General features: G+C 36.7%; 1 protein-coding gene across 1 annotated transcript in view; it reads right to left on the reverse strand.

Moving 5' to 3' along the window:
- LOC110840013 (uncharacterized) overlaps positions 1 to 21,298 on the reverse strand; it is a 32,111-nt gene that overhangs the window by 6,258 nt on the left and 4,555 nt on the right. Inside the window, exons 3-8 of the mRNA XM_087350745.1 lie at positions 19,432 to 21,139; positions 13,406 to 13,892; positions 12,787 to 12,900; positions 6,257 to 6,379; positions 2,869 to 2,958; positions 346 to 516 (exon numbers count right to left, since the gene is read on the reverse strand). Coding sequence (XP_087206871.1) covers positions 346 to 516; positions 2,869 to 2,958; positions 6,257 to 6,379; positions 12,787 to 12,900; positions 13,406 to 13,525 — 618 coding nt within the window. The 5' untranslated portion in view covers positions 13,526 to 13,892; positions 19,432 to 21,139. The remainder of the gene's footprint in view (positions 1 to 345; positions 517 to 2,868; positions 2,959 to 6,256; positions 6,380 to 12,786; positions 12,901 to 13,405; positions 13,893 to 19,431; positions 21,140 to 21,298) is intronic.

A 21,298-nucleotide genomic window follows, 5' to 3' on the forward strand; every position in this document is an offset into this window, starting at 1 on the left:
GAGAAAACCTTCAAACATTCACAGACCCACAAAAATGAGCATAGAATTCAATGGGAAGAAATAGCATCAAAACAAGGCTTACTGGAAAGTCTGGACAAACTATCAAAGTGTTGTGTTGCAACATCTGTTTAAAACACTTATTGTATTTCACAATATTTAATATCACACATCTTAAGATAAATATAACACAAAACAGAAGCTACATTCGACAAACAGTAAGCAAAAATACAATTCCTTTGCACTAGTTTGCAACGGACACTTCAAGATCTATCAGCAGAGCAGATTTGCTTCATGTGGACAGACAAATGGAGAAGCAATGTATCTAACAATGCTCACACAACTCACCTCATGCTCCGCCTTTATTACTGGAGATGTTATCAAGAGAGGATCCTCCTCCTCTTTCACACCTCCGCCATCCTCAACTTTGATATTGGTGACTTGATTGTCATCATAAGAAGACTCGAGACACGTTTCACCATAAGAATCAGGTACAACTTTCTGTAAATTGATGGAGTCCTGTAAAATAACCATACTCATTATGAGTCTTGACTGTGCTCTCTCACTGCATGAAATGGAATAATTATCAATGCAATTGGACTGAATCAAATTAATAGCAGCTGCAGAACTTCATTAAAGGACACTGAAGATGGTGGAGTTTATTTAAAATTGCTGATTTTCTTGACATGGTCCATCATTTGATATTTTAAAACACGATCAGTGCGTTCTGAGAACTACATCTGCTCTCCTCCCATACAAGGGACTAATCCCAAGGGACTAATACAACTTTTCTATGGGAACCAACAGAATAGGCATTTTCACTTTAAGACAGCAGCAGATCCAGCTATTGAAATATAACAGTTTTGTTTCAGAATATCAAACTATGGACAAAGTCCATAAAAACAACAATATTCTATCATAGCAGCTTCTTGATGAAGATTTTCTTCCTTAAACTATCAAAAGCATTACTATGAAAAGGATTTTTCTAACACAAATATCACTGTAATAGTATACTCTCCACGTAATATGAAACCAAAGACATCAACATTAGTTTACTTGGCATGTTCATGCCAAAGCAGTGGTAATGCCTGAACTGATTATGGCTTGGTTTATGTAATCAGAAGGTAAATGCACATATTCAATGGTCACTAAACATTGTGTTACAGGGTTTATTCGATAGTTACATGTACACACTAGTAATAAAGTACACACAATAATGAAATTACATTTTGTATGTTTTGGACAGAAATGCTGAGCAGAGCATCACATTAACATTCCTCCCTCCTTGCCCACTTTATATATGAAGTCAAGTTAACTTCTTAAATATTTGAATTATTATTATTATTATTATTATTTATTTGACTGCAAATGGGTTTTTACCCGGTGGCAGTGGTCCTACAATAAGACACAACAACACATAAGACAACAAAAACAATAAGAAACAACAGAACAGTGAGACAGAACAAAACAATAAGACACAAAAAACATAAGACAACAAAAATAATAACAACAGAACAATGAAACAGAACAAAACAATAACACAAAAAACATAAGACAACACAAACAATAACAATAAGAAACAACAGAACAATGAGACACAACAAAACAGTAAGACAAAAAGACATAAGACACAACAAAAATAAGACAACAAAACAATGAGACACAAAAAACATAAGGCACAACAAGAACAATAAGACACAACAAAGCAATGAGACACAACAATACAGTAAGACAAAAAGACATGACACAACAAAAACAATGAGACACAAAAAACATAAGGCACAACAAGAACAATAAGACACAACAAAACAACACACCACACTCAAAATAAAACAACTCATAATATTACAAAACCATATAACCTAAAGTACATAACTTAAAAATGAATACCAACTAGACATAAGTCAGTAACAGTAATGAATCACACGTTTCATCAGGACCTTCTCTTCACTTCACTACACTTATGAAGCCTTCCCATCCTCACCCCAATTTACCCCCCTTCACTGCACCCACCCATCTATTCCCTTTACTTCACCTCATTTATCACTTTCCTAACCTTCTTCCTAAACGTACTTGGTTTACAGGAGAGAGTCCCTAAAACCTCAGCAGGTAGCTAGTTCCAATGTTGGATGGTCCTATTTACAAAGGAATATTTTCCGATATCTGTTCTTTGTTTTCTGCTCCTAACTTTCCGAATATGATCGACTCTGCTCAGGTAGTATGGCCTTTGCAATCTGTCACCTATAGCTTTCCATGTCACCTATAGCTTAATTAAATATGTGCCAAACCAATAGAGTAAAGGATAATATTTGGGTATACTGAAACAAAGTCAAAAACAAGGCAGAATATGCTATGACACAAATTATTCCTTAATTAAAAGTCTCCATGGCTGCAAATTTATCTCCTTATCAAAGTTTATTATTACACACTCAATTTTAGCTTTCCATATGGAAAGAGTTAATAATGCCAAACAGAAATGACAACACTGTTCTACTATATGAGTACAATTTGCATCAACTTACAAAAGAAATAAAAGATAATCTTAAAACATTCATAGTTCCTGTGAATTGTATAAGAAATTCAATCGCAGGCAGTATTTTCAATACAAAGCCCACAAATTATACAAGATTTTCTAAAATATTTCTCAGTTAGGGCAATATTTAATTTCATATGTTTTAAAATTATGCAACACAAAATTAAAATGGTATTTCACAAAACTAAGCAATAAAATTCAGTTCTCTGGCACCATTTTCAAAGGACACTTCAAAATCCAATCACCTGAATAGAATTGCTTCATGTGGAGATGGACAAGAGACACACAATACGTAATCCTAAATATTTCTTAAAAGTGCATAAAAATGTGAAACTCACTTCATGTTCAGGCTTTATTAATGGAAGTTCTCCTAGAGGATCCTCCTCTTCATGTGTATCTGCAAAATCCTCAAGTTTTATATTCATCATCTGCGAAAGAAGACGTTACACAAGTCTCATTCTATGAACCAGGTACAACTTTAAGAAAAAGGAACTTATGCAAAACCTCCATACCTGATGCCAATCATGACCACGTTTTGTCCACTTACAATTTCAATGTAAAACGTAATCATAACACAATTAGACAGGAGAGAGCAAGGATCGATAACCTTTTTGGGTGACAGGTAACTTGGAGGAGCTGATAATTACAGTAAGCATAATAAAATAGCATCTATATATATCTGGACTGAAACAATTAGATTACAACTGTTAACTCATATCCTGTACCAACACCCTCAAGAAGAACTAAAAACATTAAACATTTAAAATGGAATTATTTATTTCTTTACTGAACTAAGCCTGCTGAACAGACTAGTCCCCAGGCAGTCAAGACATTAGCCGCATATACGGAGCCCACAGGTTTACAGAGTGAGTTCAAAGAGCCTGCCACTGGTTGCTAACCTTAGCCACAAGGATCCAGTCCTTGTGCTCATCAACGTATTTCTTTAAGAACTATTTTAATATTATCCTCCAATCTATGTCTTGATACCCCAAGGGATCCCTTCAATTCAGGTTTTGTAACTGAATTCTTGTATGCATTTCTAATGTTTACATTCCTGATTCATCCTCCTTGATGTGATAATAATAATTGACATTTGATGTAGACAAATGATTACCAAGTTCCTCATAAAGCAGTCTTCTCCAGTCCCCATTATTTCCTTCACTGTTCCAACTATTGTGCTCTATAATCAACAGTCAAAAAGCATCAATGAATTTTCTTCCCCTAACCCTTTATAGCTGAAGTCGTCTAAATATCATTGAATAATTCAGTTAATACCTGCCTCAAAGAAAAAAGCACACATTCGCATTACAAAGATCAATTAGTTAACACATACTGGAAGCCATCTGTAATAAGAAGGCAGCGGCGGTAGCTTGTTTAACTTCAGTGTCATGTTCAAGCGCTGGAAATGCCCAAAAATCACATGGAGCAAGATCTGAACTGTAGGGTGGGTGTTCTACAGGTGGTCCACCGATGTCTGGTATCGCCTCCTTCGCCACATGCACGGCTGTGGAGTCAGTATTAAAACCTCCGACTCTGGGTCCTTCATAAAAGCTCAATATTTATTAATAATGGAGAACCTACTAAAATGGTACATGGTACCACAAAAGGTTTCAGCACCACCACGTGGATCATCAGGCTACTTTTTAGACTTATAACCTATATACGTCTGATAGTTATTGCAGAAATCGCTTGATTAATAGACAGTTTGTATTCTTAAGGTGCCTGGAGCCAATGTTCAAAGTATTATTACCAGACCATGTGCCTCAATGTGTCGTTGAATCTCACTAAGCTTGAGGATGCTGGCGGCTCACTCGGTAGCGAAAGTGTTCTTAAGAGTTTATAAAGAGGTAGGAGTCGGTACATTTTTACCAACTCCGCAGCCCTGGCCACATGTGCAATATGTGGTCATGCATTGTCTTGAAGCAGACACCACCTTTACGTTGTGAATTCCGGTCACTTCTTTCTGAATTATGATCCCCAAATGAATTTTAAGTGTATTTGCATAGTAAACACCACTCACACATAGCTTCTGAGGTAGGCAGTGGTGAAGAATAATGCCCTTTGAGTCAGAAAACAATATCAGCATCACTTTTCCAGATGATGGTGCTTCGTCTCCCACTTTGATCGCCTTCAACCACCCTTTTGTATCCATCTTTAAAATGGTTCAACCACTGAAACATTCTAGCTCGGCTCATTCTTTCTGTAACACCTTTAACGTCTCTTCACCACTTTTTCCGAGCTTCACACACAATTCTATTGCACATCTCTGCCTTAAATCATATGAAATGCCATTCTGTTCCACCACTGCAAAACAGGTATTTTCTACAAGAGCTTTCACAGACACACACGATTTGGAAAATGACAATATTTGTATTAATAGCTAAACAAAACAGAACAAGTGCCATCTCGATGAAGGCAACTGAAGATGAGCAGTGTTGCCAATACGATTATATTTCAAACTCCCCTTGTACCTAGGACATACAGCATGACAATATGCCATGATACACAACGCAGTACACTTCCCCACAATAGATGACATATGAAACCCACAACACCAACTGTAAGTGTTAATGCACAACATAATTCTTACAGAGATTTAAATATATATGAATTATTTTTTACATATATCTTTGCAGATCTCATTTACTCCACAGACATCTATTATCACAGAAGATTGTATCAACGGAACACACAGCAAGAAGCAAGATCACAAAATGCAGTAAACATATCTACTTAGGAGGAACCATACCAACCCGACAACATACGAGCATCCAGCCTTAACACGAAGACACAACAAAGCCACGGATGTTTGGAGTTCAGAGGACACTAACAGTGACAGACATGTAATAAGAAAATGGAATTGGAAATATATTTTTCCTTACACTAACTGTTGCGTGTAACCTTTTTAACTACTTTTAGCAAGTCACAGTGGCGTAGTAGTAATTCAGTGTATATAGGGACATATATTATAACCCAATAACACAATAAACAAACTACCACTTCAATACCATTACAGTGTACATTACCAAATAGTTTGTGAGAACAGACACGTTTACTTTAGCTTGTGCTGTTAAAGTAACGAAAGAAAAAATAAAATGGGCAGGGTTGTAATTTATGAAAAATACTTCACACCATAATATAAGATTCTGTCAAAACAGGTTTATCATAAGAATTGTAAGTGGAAACATAATATGAATATCAATCTAAAAAAGATGTAAAACAAATTAAATGGAAAATGGAAAGAAATTCGTAGTTGTAAAAATATCCAGATAAACACAATTATTACTATTGTTAACGTCTCTCTCACACACATACACATGCATGAGTGTGTTCGTGCATGCACACATGCTTTCAAACAAGATACAAATATGAACAAGAGCATTATATTTAATTTGTAACATCTTAGACTGTTTAGTATTTATTTACATTTACTGGGCCACAGTTCTTCTACAAGCCTGAAAAAGGAGTCTATGTTACTTTGTATTACAAATTAAAATAACGAATATATATACATATGTACACTACCCAATTCAGACTGTAATTTTCTATTATTCTTACAGGTCTGGAGCACTACAGGAGCAAATCAGAGTTAGGTTATAAAGGTACAGCAATGTTCTCTCTTTATAACTGTTCCACAGCTAATAATAACTCATATTGTAAACACAAACAAACACAAGCATGTGTAGAAATGGGCAGAAAGAAATCTCATCTGAAAGCAAGGCTTACCTCAGTTTCATCTTCCTTTATGGAAAGTGCTGATTGAACATTAACCTCATCAGTTACCATGGCAATGCAATCTTTTTCACTTACATCATCATCATTTTCCATTTTGATTATATCCATGTACTGCTGTAAAATTAAAACTAAATTATAAAATTGTGTTAGATATCTCAAAAATTGAGGGAAATAGTTGTACTCTGAATAATGCATGCCTGACATAACAGCTAAATATAAAAAAATAAATAAAAGTAATTTAAATGCACACACTGTGTGCTACGCACGGTATTCAATGCTGATTTCAATCACAGTACAAATTGAAAGATATACATGAAGTGAAGGGCGCACACAATGAACTTCACTCAGATATCCTCTTAATCTACATATCTCAAGAACCTAACAATATTGTGTAAACGCTACAAAGTATAAATCAAATAAAACGGAATTTAATGAAACTCTGATCCAATTTTCCACAAATATGCGTCCCCACAAAGCAGTCAAAATCACTCACCACTCTGAAGGTTAACCGAACTCGCATATGATGCACATGGAAACAATCGAAATACATCTACCCAATACGTAAATCGATTGTTGATCCGACTTAGAAATATTTTCAGCATTTAAGAAGTCCAGTATGTGAAATGGTTTAAAACAAGACAGGAAACGTCTAGTCAGTCAATTCACAGAATATTTCGAAATACGATATAATGCTACATGGCCAACATTTGTAATTAATAGTTTATAATATATTCAGACAAACCACATCTCTTCTATTTATATTAGTCGAAATATCTCGATTTGTAGCCAACCTACGGAAAGATGAAACTTAAACACAAGATCGTAAGAGTTATATGAGAGACGTCCTATTCTTTCCTATCATACAGTCGAATGGTTTAAATGGTTACGAAGTACACTTATTACAACTATTTTCACTGAATATCAAGGTTGAGAGGTTAATATTTCTGCTTCGTATTCGGCAGGTCCCAGTTTCAAATCTAGGCCCAAACGCTGGCTAACAAGCTAAACAAGGAATATAGAGAAACTGGGAATATTATTTAAAAATTAGCACACAAACTATAAGTTTACATTATAAATGACACTAGTGACCTCAAGTGTTCATCATCAGTAGCAAGAAAGAAATCAAATCATATAATGATGATCAATATAGGTTCATAAGTGAGCCTCTCAGCCAGTCTGAATAAGCAGACACTTAAAAGCACAGAGGAAAACTACCACCTGCTTTAACAAGCACATACTTATCATTTTCTGTTGATGGGTTTTGTATTTTTCTCGCTGTAAAACGCAAATATTTCCTTAAATAGCATTAACCAGTTGATCCTTGTGATGAAGTGTTGTGCTTTCTTTGAAGTATGGATTGAATTATAAAATGTTATTTAGATGACCTTGGCTTCAAAGTCGAGGGGGGGGGGTTATTTAATAAAATTATAAATTTTAATCCAGTATTTCTTTTGCCAATATTGTACTGCATTCATCAATCCCTGATTTTTACCAGCAAACTGATTCTTACACAGCTCACCTCTGTGCATGGTGTTGCCTTGCACCAGTTGACAGCTATTCGAGCCAACCGATCTATAAGGACTTGTGCACAGGTTATTGAAGCACCTGCTATTGACTGAACAAATTAGCAGATTCCTTCAACCAGAGGAAACTCGTATGCTGCAAGAGGAACACTCAATTATTTGCATTATTTGTTCAAAGCATGAGGTCACATTCTTCCACCACTTTGTCTATACATTTCATTTCAAAATGTTGGTGTTCTGGGTCTAAACTAAAATATGTATACCATAAATTAAACACAGAATGCACAAGTTAGGTTTCAGATCTAACTACTTTCCTTGCAAACAGAAGTATTCCCGATTTTTAATTCCCCCCCCCCCCCCTCATTTCCTGTTACCATGTGCCCCTACCAGCAGCTACCGACTGCAATGTCTTTAATGATCTGAAGCCAGCAACAAAGAATAATAAATTCTTCTCGGGCTGCCAGGTTTTGCAGGCGGTTGGATGTTTTAAGAACCAACCTTGTCCTCCTCCTCAGAGTATGAAAATTCATTACCCTGAGGATGAGGAGAAATGACTGAAGCACTGTTCCAGCTGGGGACATCATGGCTGACGGCAATCCTAGAATTTTCATGTGATGAGTTTGTGACATAATATGGACAATTATGATGCAGAGACAAAAGGTTTTTGTAATGTTTCCAAGTGCAAAAATAACGCAATGGAAGTCAGCAATGTTATGGAGGGATTTCAATTGTTTTTAGCAATGATATGACAAAAAATATCAAGCAGTCTTTTTCTTTTTCATCAGTTCTAAAGTCTTAGTAGTATCAAATAGCTGATAATGACATTATCTGTTCATGCTAACTAGATCCAACCAATATCCAATAGATGAAGATTGTATACTTGAAATAAAATGATCCTGCAGACAACATGTTTCAGTGACATTACTACCAGACAGATATTTGAACTTGCTCTAAAATGTCAACATTTCAATAATACTGACAGTAAATCCATCCATATCTAAAGCTACTCACGACATTTACATTTGTCTCATCCAGAAAGATTCAACAAATCAATCCATTAGATACAAATGTATTAATATTTCAAAGAGTCAATGAATTTTAGGCAATGTAATGTTCAAGTCTCCTTCACAATAGGCAACAGCTTGCATTTTGATGGGTTAATCTACAGATTTTGATAGTCTGGGAGGGACATCAAGAAAATTGCAACATAAATTTTCAATGTCATGGAATCCTAAAGCCTAACCCTTAAACCTGTGAGTGCTCGATATTTCTTACCTCACCGACTAATGTATAGTGGAATGAACACACAAGTTTTTTGTCAAAAGACAGCAGATTTTGTATGATTTGTTACTGACCACTTACATTTCACCAGAGAAATTAACACAAACCAAATAAAATCAGGACATACCAAGAGAAGCAAAGAGCTTTAGGGCATAACCATTAAAGTGCTTATCTATGTTCTTCCCTTTGGGTGGGAAACCAGGTTTTACAGAATATATATATGATCATCAAGAAAAGACATTGTTGTTACAAATCCCAATATGTGCTGATATAGTGCAATGAAATTAATAAATTTGGTGTCATAAAACATGTAAGATGACAGAGACTTCTGATCAATTATTAGTGCTTCCTAAGTGGGACATTCCGCAAGCAGTAATAAGCAAGCTGGCATACACAAGTGACCAGTGTGTGTTTTGTATGAAACAGTTTGTTTTATCAAACTGGAAATGTTGTATGATGCAGCGTGAGTTTAGAGTGAGACTACAGAGAAAGTCATAAAAGATCGACCATTTAAATGTGTGTGAAAATTTTGAAAATTCAAGGCCTGGGTTGGCAGAAAGATGTTTGTGAGGATACCAGAAAACTCTACATATATACAGACAGCACTTGTGCTTAGCCAAGGGAAACCTGTAAAATGGCTGCCACAAGAGCTTGGTTTAAAGGATTAAAACAATCAACCATTTTAACCATAAGAAAAGATTCAAAAATGTTTGATTATAAAATTCAGATCCAACAAGCAGTAACGGATGTTGATGAAGATAGCTAAGTGATCCTTTGTGATTCATTTCATTATTATTTAGAAGAACAGCAAACAGTTATTCAACATATGTTGTTCTCTGAAGCTCAGTTTCACATAAATGGACATATAAATAAACAGAATATGCATATCTCAGGCACTGATAATCCCCATGCACTGCGTCCTGAAAAATGCAGTGTGGGACGCTATTTCATCAGATGGAAACTTCACACTGAACTTCCTGGATGACATAAGAAATCCACACGCTACTTGCAGATCTTTCAAGGCTATTTTGTTCAGCCCTGGGTATGAAAATGGAAGAAACATTATCCGAACAAGTTTGGGCATGACTACATATGTGAAATGTGATTCAGGACATATTGAATGAAAATTCCCATGATATGGCCACCTCCGACAGATATCCTGGATGATTTGGACTTGGATAAACATGTCCAAAATACTCAACACATCTGAATCTCTGATTATTTTCTTCAGGATACCAGAAGGGCAGGAATAATTCGTTCTCAGACAAATATCACATTCACTGTAGATGGATTATCAGAATATTAAATTAAGAATCAATTAGTTAGTAATGAAACAAATATATACCTAACTCAAATGCAAGTAGATCATCTTCATGGAAATAATAATATACAATACAGAAATGTCTCTATAATATGATCTGCTTACACGAGAAAGTGAACCAATTCAATTTCGTAAATACATTAATATATTTCTTCACATTGGGAAGAGAAATTACGGTTCCCAGTAAAGTTACATAAAAACGAGGAATCACACATAATGATGATCACACTGGACAGACATATATTGTTCTAGTGAATGGTCGATGAAATGAATGTGTGAAAAATAACGAACAATAACAGCCAAATATACATTACATTATGTACAACATACCCTTCCACGGATGTAAGGAATTTTGTCACACTCTTTAAAAACCTGTAGGTCGCAATCATAGACACCTATTGAAGAAGATAACTTTGGTTTTTTAGCCTACGGGCTCATCTTCATATGCGACGTTATGTTGATTGAACTCACTTAATTAATGAGTATAACCTCACTTTCAGACTTGGTTCAGTCAAAATAACGAGCCTTACAAACCGATATTTATCAATACACTATCTGTACAAATAGCTTTGGCACAAATATTAAACTTTTTTTAAAAACATGTTTCTCAAGTATATTATTTCCACGCAATGCATATCGGCAACCTATCCAGATGCAAAATACATCCGAGCAGTATGTAATTCTTTTCACTACATGAACAGGTTATATCGATGCATATTTATTTGTTGCAATCGTATTTTGTTGATCATTACAGTAACGGCCACTTCGTAGTAAGGAGAATGTGCACGGCTTGTAATAAGTAATGGTAAAAATTGAATAACTGGTGAATAATTCGCAAATTATAAACACTACTAATAATATATATATTACATTAACAGGACAGTATGATAATTCATGATGAAATTAAGAGCAGATTAAATTAAGGTCCTAATATAAAAACAAAGGCTAAAGTACACAAAAGTGGATTTTTGACATCCAGATCACTAAATTCCAGTAGTATGTCCATCATCTGTTTTTAAAAAGAACACTACCTTTAGGAATCTGGATCTACTTCCTTCCACAGTTTATAAACGGGTGAAGGGAACCTACTCAGTTGGATCCAACAGAAAGAGTTCTTGTCTCTGAACCCTTGAAAATTTACTTGTAATTTTGCCAGTTGTGCTGTATGGGTGTGAAACTTGGTTTTGTTCACTTTGAGGACATGGATTGAGGGTCCTTTAGAACAGTTTTTTGAGGTAAATATTTGGGTCTAAATGGGAGCATAATGTATCACAGACAAAACTGCACAATGAAGGGCTTCACAGCCCATAAGGTTAAGAATTAGTTGGTTCTATACCACCTCTCCCCCCAAGTACCTACATTGCATGAGGCAGGACAACTTTACTTTATTTACCGTTCTTTACAGTAGTTACTGCTTCTTGCATAAATGATATGCATTGCCAGAGCACAGATCCCTGTCAGGAAGCGAAACTTTTATAAATGTGTATGATCATTGATTGTAGTTCCATGTTCAGGTTTTTATGACAGCTTGGTTCTCTCTGGCAGGTTGCCATGCAAATACATCATTCAGTCTACAAACAGTAAACATGTTGCCACCTGAACAATTATGTTCAAGTATTGTGGAAAGAAACATTTTTAAGAATCACATGAAAATTTAATAGGTTTTCAGAACACATTTCTGCTGAACTGCCTTGTAATTTTGAATGTAAGACTGGGAAGTGACATGGTTACTTCAACGTTGCTGCTAACCACCCCACAGGAGAAACAGCATTATAAAAATTTGTGTAGCGGTCATGCTCATGGTAGCCACAACATAATGAACAAAAGACGGGTATCTTTTTTAACCACATTATGACATAATGACTGGAGAACTTTTTATAACTATTAGTTATGTTATGGACGGGGTAGAGCCTGAATGTACTGCAAAAACAAACACAGTGTTCTGATTCCATGTGTAGAATAATTCGCAGAATCTACAAATGTCTGAAGATCGTCTGTGATACCATTCATAACTTAGATACAATTTCAAAATTTATTCATCAGAAGACACTTTTTTCATTTGGATGGACAGACACACATGAGGACAAGAGACACTTTAAGGGACATACTTCCTATTCATCCTTTATAACTGGAAATGTTATTGGAACATGAAGTTCCTCAATTTCTACATTTGAGACATCCTTAGCTTTTACACTGATGACCTGATTTACATCTTGACAAGTCTCACTGTCTGAATGAGGTTCATCTTTCACCGAATCCACATATCACATTATTACACATATACAATTATTGTCTTGCAGAAATGTTTTTTTTATAAAACAGTTACCGAAAAACAGCATGCCTGTATGGATACATTTGTACAGAACCATAAATAATGTGGTTAAAAGGAAGCTTACCTTTCTTATTGAAAAAGTTGATAGTGTATAAACCTCATCAATTCTCAAGCCAACGGAATCTTCTACAATCAGTACATCCACATCATTTTCTGTCTTGATTTTATAACAATTCTGCTGTAAAAGTATGAGTTAAACATAATTCCTTGAGATGATATGCATTAAATGCAGCTATAAACTGGATTAGAATTTACAATAGCATATTCTATAATAGAATATGGGGTGACCTCAAGCCAATACTGAGTATATTCAGGATAGAATTGTATCTCACAAATCTTTTCAACATAAAAATTTCCAGAATATAAGAAACTGCTGTAATATTATGTGCGGCAAGAAAATTCATTAACTTTGTGTTGATGAAACAAGAAATCTACTGGAGTCTTACTGTAGTGATGCCAAGGTACATAACCTCTTACATAAGCATCTGACATTCAATCTCCATAGATACATACACACCTTTCATTTATAAAGGATAATTCCACACTGTTAACTGTGTAGTAGTCATGCTCATGGTAGCCATAATAAAATGAACACAACACGGGAATCTTTCACAACCACATTATAACTTAACGACGTGAGACCTTTTTATATAACTATTGGTTATGTTTGTTTCTATACTTACGGAGGTCTCCTTCAGACAAGGAAATATTTCTTCAACTCTATGTAATATAATTTTAGGCACTCTTGTTGCAACAGACTCCAGAAGGTTATTAACATAAGAAAACTGTTCATCACACATCATGATTGGTGTATTGTAGAGGTAAGTAGATTGAGAGAAACGTGCTATGTGGCTTCTTTCTTCCGAACAAAGGCGGACAATGATATGAGCGTCCGTTTGCTGTCAGCGATAATGTTTCTATCTTCTAGTGCACAGATAACTGAAGTAAACTTTACCGTAGGTTTTCTCGGCGGGTGCTAAATGTTTCATGTTAACAAACATTTCGGCAAACAATGCAATTTCGGTCTGGACTTCCTAGATACGAAACTTGTGGGATGGATGAGGCCATTGTATACAGTGAAGAAGTGGAGGGCGCGACATCCCAGAAGACAGCAATCTTCGTATCTGCTGCCGTGTGAACGTGAAATCGTACCCTCAATCGGCGTAATTCCTGCGTGAGACGAAGGACCGTTTCTCAACAAGGACCAAGTTGCCTTTTCGAGGTGGAACATGTGGTACACAATTTACAAGAGCAGTTTTCATTTGGGAGGTGGTAAATTTTCGACTGTATGATCTTATGTTTCAAGGTCAGCGAAGCTTGGTGATGTACAGCGGCACTTGTGTTAACTGTGGGAACTCCATTCAGATTGAACCAATAAAACATGCTTTTCTTTGTTCCTGCGGGAAGCAGTTAAAGGGAATGAGGAACGCTAATAGTCATTGAGATGTAATCAGAGACATAAGAAAGTATAATTAAAAGTGTAAATTTTATTGTATTATAACATTATGTGGCTCGATTCTTAGGTTATGACTAATCGAGGAGAACAAAGGCTGCCTGACACAAAAGTGCACACATGCTTGGAGTTGTCAGCAAGTGGTACGAACTAAATGTCTTTGTGCAACTCTCACGTGTCACCACCACGTGCATATTGCTACAGCCCCCACTCCTTTGACCAACGCCTAAGACGAGCGTTATGAATACTCATGTTGAGCGTAATATAAGATTCATTCATTTTTTTGTATATTTGGATCGCTTTCAACATGACATTCTGTAAGTGCCTCTGGGCACTACATTAATATCCGTTTAATAAATCCTTCTTCAATTGGAGTTGTGTTTTTGGAAGTTAAGAAGTCACCTCTAACTCTCCTTGAGCCGGACTTAGTTCCGCTCCGAACCAAAGAATTTCCCAACTGAAAGACTTGTTCGATGATCAATATTCACGGTTGAACAAGCAATTGAATTCACAAGACATTTCATGGTGGCAGCGGTGGGATAGAGGAGAGCTACTTTACCGACTTCCAGAATTTTCAGCAGTTGACTAGGCCGGAGGGACTTTGAGTCTGTACCGAGGTGGACGAAGCCTTTCCCGAGGGAACAACGCTCCGGAGGAATCCACGCGGCGCCGTGGTACCTGTTCACCAACTGTTGAAGCCAATTCCGTGATTGGAGGCCATTATCAGCAGACCTAGATTAGCCCGAGGGACATCTTTGGTGATAGACGTTGGCAGCCTGCACCACGAGAGGGACTTCTACCCTGAGGGGAGCTGAGAAGCCATCACTGGAAGCCCGAACTGTGCATCTTCAATCACCCTACACCTATAATAGGTTAGTTCAACCATAATGGCAGATGAAATTGGTGATTTGGAAAAAAAATCAGGATAATAATTACATTCCTCGTACATTTGATGGTAACTCTAAACGCTTGCGTGAATTTATTGAGGGAGTCGAAGCTTCGATCCAAACAAACAACAATTACTTTTAAAATTTATTGAATCTAAAATCACAGGCGATGCCAAAGATAGGTTGTTAGCTAGAACGGAACGATAGACATGGGTACAGGTCGAAGCTATTCTTGAAGAAAACTTTTCAGTGAGACGTACTTTAGACTCTAGATCCTAGACGACCTGCACATCATCACTAAATACATAATGTATCGGCAAGAAATAGGCCTACAACTGATTAATCTCGCAAATTAAATTACAAGGTTTTATTTAAATAACCTCCTTAAAAGAACATGGTAGGTTATATTAGACAGGGGAAGTTTTTTCTCGAATATAAAATAACCAAGCCACAGGCTTATTTGGATAATATTTAATTTGTATTTCAGTAAGCTCCACGGTGGTCTAGCGGTTAGAACGCTGGCCTTGTAATACTGGGGTCTCGGGTTCGATTCCCGGCGGTGACCGGATTTATAACTTGTGTTGGGCAAGGCCGTGGTCTAGGCAACACGGAGTTTTACTCCGTGGCATCCCAACAATTACTCCATTCACACACAGAAGAAGGCAATGGCAAACCACTTCTGGATGATCTGCCAAGAACGTATATGAACAGGTCCCAGTCCGAGAAAAGGATGGAAGGATCCTGTTCATATGGACCTGTCGTCAGACAGAACACTAAATAAAATAAATAAGTAATCTTAACTTCGCGTAGGCTAATTATATAAATAACTAACCTAACCTAACCTAACCTAACCTAACCTTCTTATATATAAATGGGCCTGTTTTATTCTGAACAAGAACTGAGAAGATAAGTAAGAGAAGATTAATAACTTCTAAACCAGTAATTCACATTACAGAAGTGACGGTATGAGCATTTTTACACTACATAAATCATAAAGCCAGTGGCATCCATTTTTCTACGTGTGCATGTCCGTGTTTGTCGTTTGATCACGTAAAATCGTTAAAGTTCTCAAACACATTAATGTTCGTACAAGGCCTTACGTTCAATATCACCACTATTATAATAACGTTTGAAAAGACAACTTATGCTAATTATTAGGATGTAGGATGTAGGACGATTAACAGAAGAAGGAAACGTGAAGTAATTTGAAGTACTACCCCGTCATTATCCTGGAGGGACTGAGGAAAAACACAAAAATCTCAGTATGGATAGCCAGTCTCCGGTTCGTAATATGAAACCAGGGTCTCCCGAATATAAAGTGCTAACCACTCGGCACCGACGTTCGTGTCCTTAATATTGTATTCGGAACGTACACGATAATCTATAAATACACTAAAATTCACAAATTACACAATACAACGAAGTATGCAGTGAGAAATCTAAAAAAAATTATTCAATCAGTTTATATTTTGTCGTAAATCCACATAGAAGCTTAAGCCTACCTTATAAATTGTTAGGACACTAACCCTAACACAGTCATTCTATGCCACGGTCAGAAACGAAGATGATGATGTTAATATATAATAAGACCGACACACTAAACCAAAAAAAATTAAACATTCTCTCACGTCCTGCCTCGTCATGTGTTGACACTGAACACGATTGTGTGTAATCTAGTGACGTTTCGAAACATGTGCTGATACACAGCAAGCGAACTAAATCTAACTGTAAATAGGCTTGTAGGTACGAGGTGCGATCAGAAAGTTTCCAGACTTTGTCAATAGAGGGCGAACCGGATGTAGTACGAGCTTCTGCCGCTAGGGGGTGCGGCCTACATTCATAGTGAATCAGTGTGCCAGCCGGCATCATCGAATTAGCATTTGTTTCTTAGTTACGGGTGTTTTGGTAGTGCATTACACCGACCCTCCTGCGATTTCGGAATGGCGTGTGCATCAAATTTTGCCAAAGACTCGCCAAAACGGCTACGGAAACCTATGAAATGCTAAAGCAAGCATTTGGGGAGTCCGCAATTGGTCGTGCACAAACTTTTGTGTGGCATTCACGTTTTAAAAATGGCCGAACCTCTGTCGATGATGACGAGCGTTCTGGACGACCATCTTCGAGCACAACGCCCGAAAATGTTACGAAGATACGGCAGGCCATTCACGACGATCGACGTCGTACCATCAACGACTTGTGCGACATTGTTGGGATAGGCTATGGGACCTGTCAGCTGATTCTAAAGGAAGAACTCCACATGCGACGCCAAGGCTCCTGTCTGAGAACCAGAAGCAGAATCGAATTCTCGTTTGTCAGGAGCTCAAAGATCTTGCAAGAACCGACCCCAACTTCCTTTCTAAGCTCCGTGTGACTTCTTCCTCTTCCCAAAGATGAAAATTCAGCTAAAGGCAGAATCGCAGATGGTGCTTGACAGGCTGACAAAGAAAGATTGCCAGGGATGCTTCCAGGCTTGGCAGCGGCGCTGGGATCGTTGTGTTCACTCCCAGGGGAACTACTTCGAGGGTGATGGATGAATTTAATACCTGAGATAAGTGTACGGGTTTTTATAGGCGCAGTCTTGAAACTTTCTGATCGCACCTCGTATAAGTGCAGTACGTTATCAAATCCCCAAAAACTAAAATAAAATTAACCAAAATCTTCGCCTATGGAGCCGTCAGACCTGTTGGATGTAAGATAAAACTTGCAGGACGAAATCTCTTATAACATGAATATTAAGCCCTACAAAGACACAAACTATGAGAGAATCAGAGGCCTATCATCAAATCGAGCCCTGATTATAACTAACCTTACTAACAGCCAACATGACGGCCTAGATGAATTAAAGTCGACGTGACAACCCTCTGGCCTGATTTCGACAGTGTGTCCTAACAAATGCTATTTGTTCTCAGAATGTTTAGCGATGGCATGCAAACTACTTATAAATATAGTATAGAATGAGATAGGCCTATATAATGGCTGTGAAAAGTGAGACGAAAGAGCGGTGATTTTAACCGAGTGGAGTTGGATTGACCAAATTACGGCTAGAAAATTTTGAATTTTTTTTGACGTAAATACGTCTATATTTTAGGGTCAGTGTCATTCGGCAAAAAGTGAAACGAAAAAGTGTAACTCCATTGTTATGTTACCTACGAAACGTCACCTGTTTACACGGCATTATTGTTATCTAGGAAACATTACATTACATTACCTTACATTACATTACTTTACATTACATTACCTTACATTACTTTACCTTACATTAACTTACCTTACCTTACCTTATATTACATTACTTTACATTACATTACCTTACATTACATTACCTTACCTTACATTTCAATACTTTACCTTACCTTATATTACATTACTTTACATTACATTACATTCATCTACCACAGACCCATCTTAAGCGTAACTAATTCAGGTTAAATAAGCAAAGTCTTAATCAAACTTGTCTCAATTGTAAAGCATGTATAAAGGAAATATTTAGAATAAAGCCAATATATAAACTTCCTTTCCGTATAGACGTATTTACGTCAAATTCTCCGGAACCGTCGTTCCACTGTCACCTTTTTTATGAAGGAACACACAACCTCCAAACTACTGTGAGCCACGGATTGAGACCACAAAACTTTAAACCTATATAGGCCTGCTCATACATAAGCACTTAAGTTCAATCAGTTTTATTAATGCTTATTTTAAATTGACAATCTTATTTCTATAAGTCTAACCAACAAAACTTACATAGACGGAAAGGTAATATGGCTGTCGCGCTTTAGAGACAGCTGTGCACGTTTAGCAGAAAGCCATTAATTTGTCGGGCAGTTTTTAACCCTCTCTTCTACGTATGAGACAAACTAATCGTTCTGCAACTTCCGTAAATTGTCCACGGCGACCATCATCGTCCCGATACTATGTTGTTATTATGTAACCAACCACAATACAGAGACCTCTTTAACTCTTGTGTCGTTTAGAGTCAGTGAAGGAATCTCACTTGTTGAATGGAGCAGCTCGTAAATGGTATAATATAAATCCACCCCCCCCCCCCCCCGCTACAGATACATACGATGTCCAACAGCATGAGTTTTGTGCAAATGTGCTTGACAAGACGAGCTCAGTAATTAATTTCAGAATTCGAGTACTTTGAAGATGACATCCTCCTGGGACTTCATCGCTCTGATGATGGATGGAATCTGTACTAACCTCTATAAAATCGGCAAACTTCTACGATAATACACGACGCAATATCCCACAAGTTATTTTTATTCCCGATGCCATACAAACCTGAAACCTCACTTCGAGTATTTCGTCAACATAAATTATTTTAAGCATATTAACCATAGTATGTTGGTTAGAATTCTAACCTTACCTTGCACGCAGTAGCTTCATGTAGTGTTTACAATTATTTCCACTTATAATACTCTTCACACTGACCATCACATGCACGAATTAAAATTTGTAAAATATGGACGTCAGTCAGACATACTTCAAACACACCCCATGAATTCCGTTTTCATCAAGGTATGATCGTGTAATATCCACATAACCCAAGATGGCATAATGCACAGCCTATTTGATAACTTCCGATGCTAGATTAGAAAGGCACGAAAGTCCGACATCCCACAGTACAATTCAACTTCTGAGACGCGGCCGCTGTAAGCACGAGGCGCTGCAGATATGGACGAGTCCAATAGAAGGCTACAAGGAATTGAAGGTGCGTGTGGGTTAATTCATTTAAACCTAAACTACCTTACTAACCCACTGAACCTGATTTTAAACTCTTCCTACTCTTTGACTCAAGCGCCGCTCAGTGGCCACGTCTGAAAAACTGAATTGCAGGTTATAAAGCGCATACTTTAACATTGTGATAACATGTTGGGTGTTCAGAGGCGTTAAATCGGGGAAGAAATTCAACGTTTCGGGAATCCGGGTGTCTCAAAAAAGTTGTGGTTCTGCCTTCGCAATTTTATTATGTTTAATTACCGTGAAATAAAAATGTAAATACACTTTTATAAAGACAGGAAACATGGCGGAATAAATAGTCTGCGTATATACTGACGATAAAACCTACAATTCTCTGACGGGATTCGAACCGAATACGAAGCTGTCGTCCCAATGATTACACTATAATGGGTAAAACAACAAATTCTCTGACATATAGGTTACATTAATTATGTGATTATAACTACATACATAGAAGTGTCCTTGATAAGCTAACAGTCGCTCAGCTAACAAAAAAATTCCCTTTTATGTAAACCAAAAGTTCATTGCCATGTTCACAAGAGCCAATGAAACTTTTAATCTTTCTGTATTATGCTGGTCTTTTATTCTGACGAGTTGATTAGTTGATAACTCAACACACATTCTGGAGGACCATCCATTATCGGATGTCATTATGGCTTATACAGTACATTCACAGTAGCCGTTCATATCTAGTATACTTAAGGACAGGAATAATATTTATTACAAAACTTTCGTACTGTATTTTCAACACAGGTCTAATTCAGTTCCCTGAAGAATATTATAATTAACATTTCATTAGCATATGACAGTCTTTCTGGTTTGTTACATAAAAATTATATAAAAAATCTCATGTTTCCTCTCTTTAACAAAAATTCATAACATATTACATTTCAGGTCTTCATCAATCATTGTTATTTCTCCAATTCTAAAAATCAGTCAAATTAATACAACTAAAATAAATACAATAATAACTAAATATCACAGCAAATTATCACTGATTTACTTCAAGTCTGACACATTTTCTAACCACTTATTCTTCTTATTCAGCTTTCAAAGTTGAGGTTTCGGTCGTATCCTTAAAAAACTAAAGATAATTAACATTTCACAATTTTATATAATTGAAAATTAAAAATGGTCTTAATTTTAATTTATAACTTGTGTTGGACAAGGCCGTGGTCTAGGCAACACGGAGTTTTCCTCCGTGGCATCCCAACAATTACTCCATTCACACACAGAAGAAGGCAATGGTAAACCACTTCTGGATCATCTGCCAAGAACGTATATGAACAGGTCCCAGTCCGAGAAAAGGATGGAAGGATCCTGTTCATATGGACCTGTCGTCAGACAGAACACTAATAATAATAATAATAGAATAAAATACTTTACTACTCTCAGTTCAAAATTATTATGAAATTTCATTTAACGACAACTTCAAGTAAAGACATATTAACTGTGTTCCAACTGTAAAATCTAATGAAATCAACATTTTCGGT

This window comes from Zootermopsis nevadensis, unplaced genomic scaffold (genome assembly GCF_977971745.1).
Source record: "Zootermopsis nevadensis isolate Lab colony 2312 unplaced genomic scaffold, Znev_1.0 Znev_ptg000017l, whole genome shotgun sequence".
NCBI classification, from domain to species: Eukaryota; Metazoa; Arthropoda; class Insecta; order Blattodea; family Termopsidae; genus Zootermopsis; species Zootermopsis nevadensis.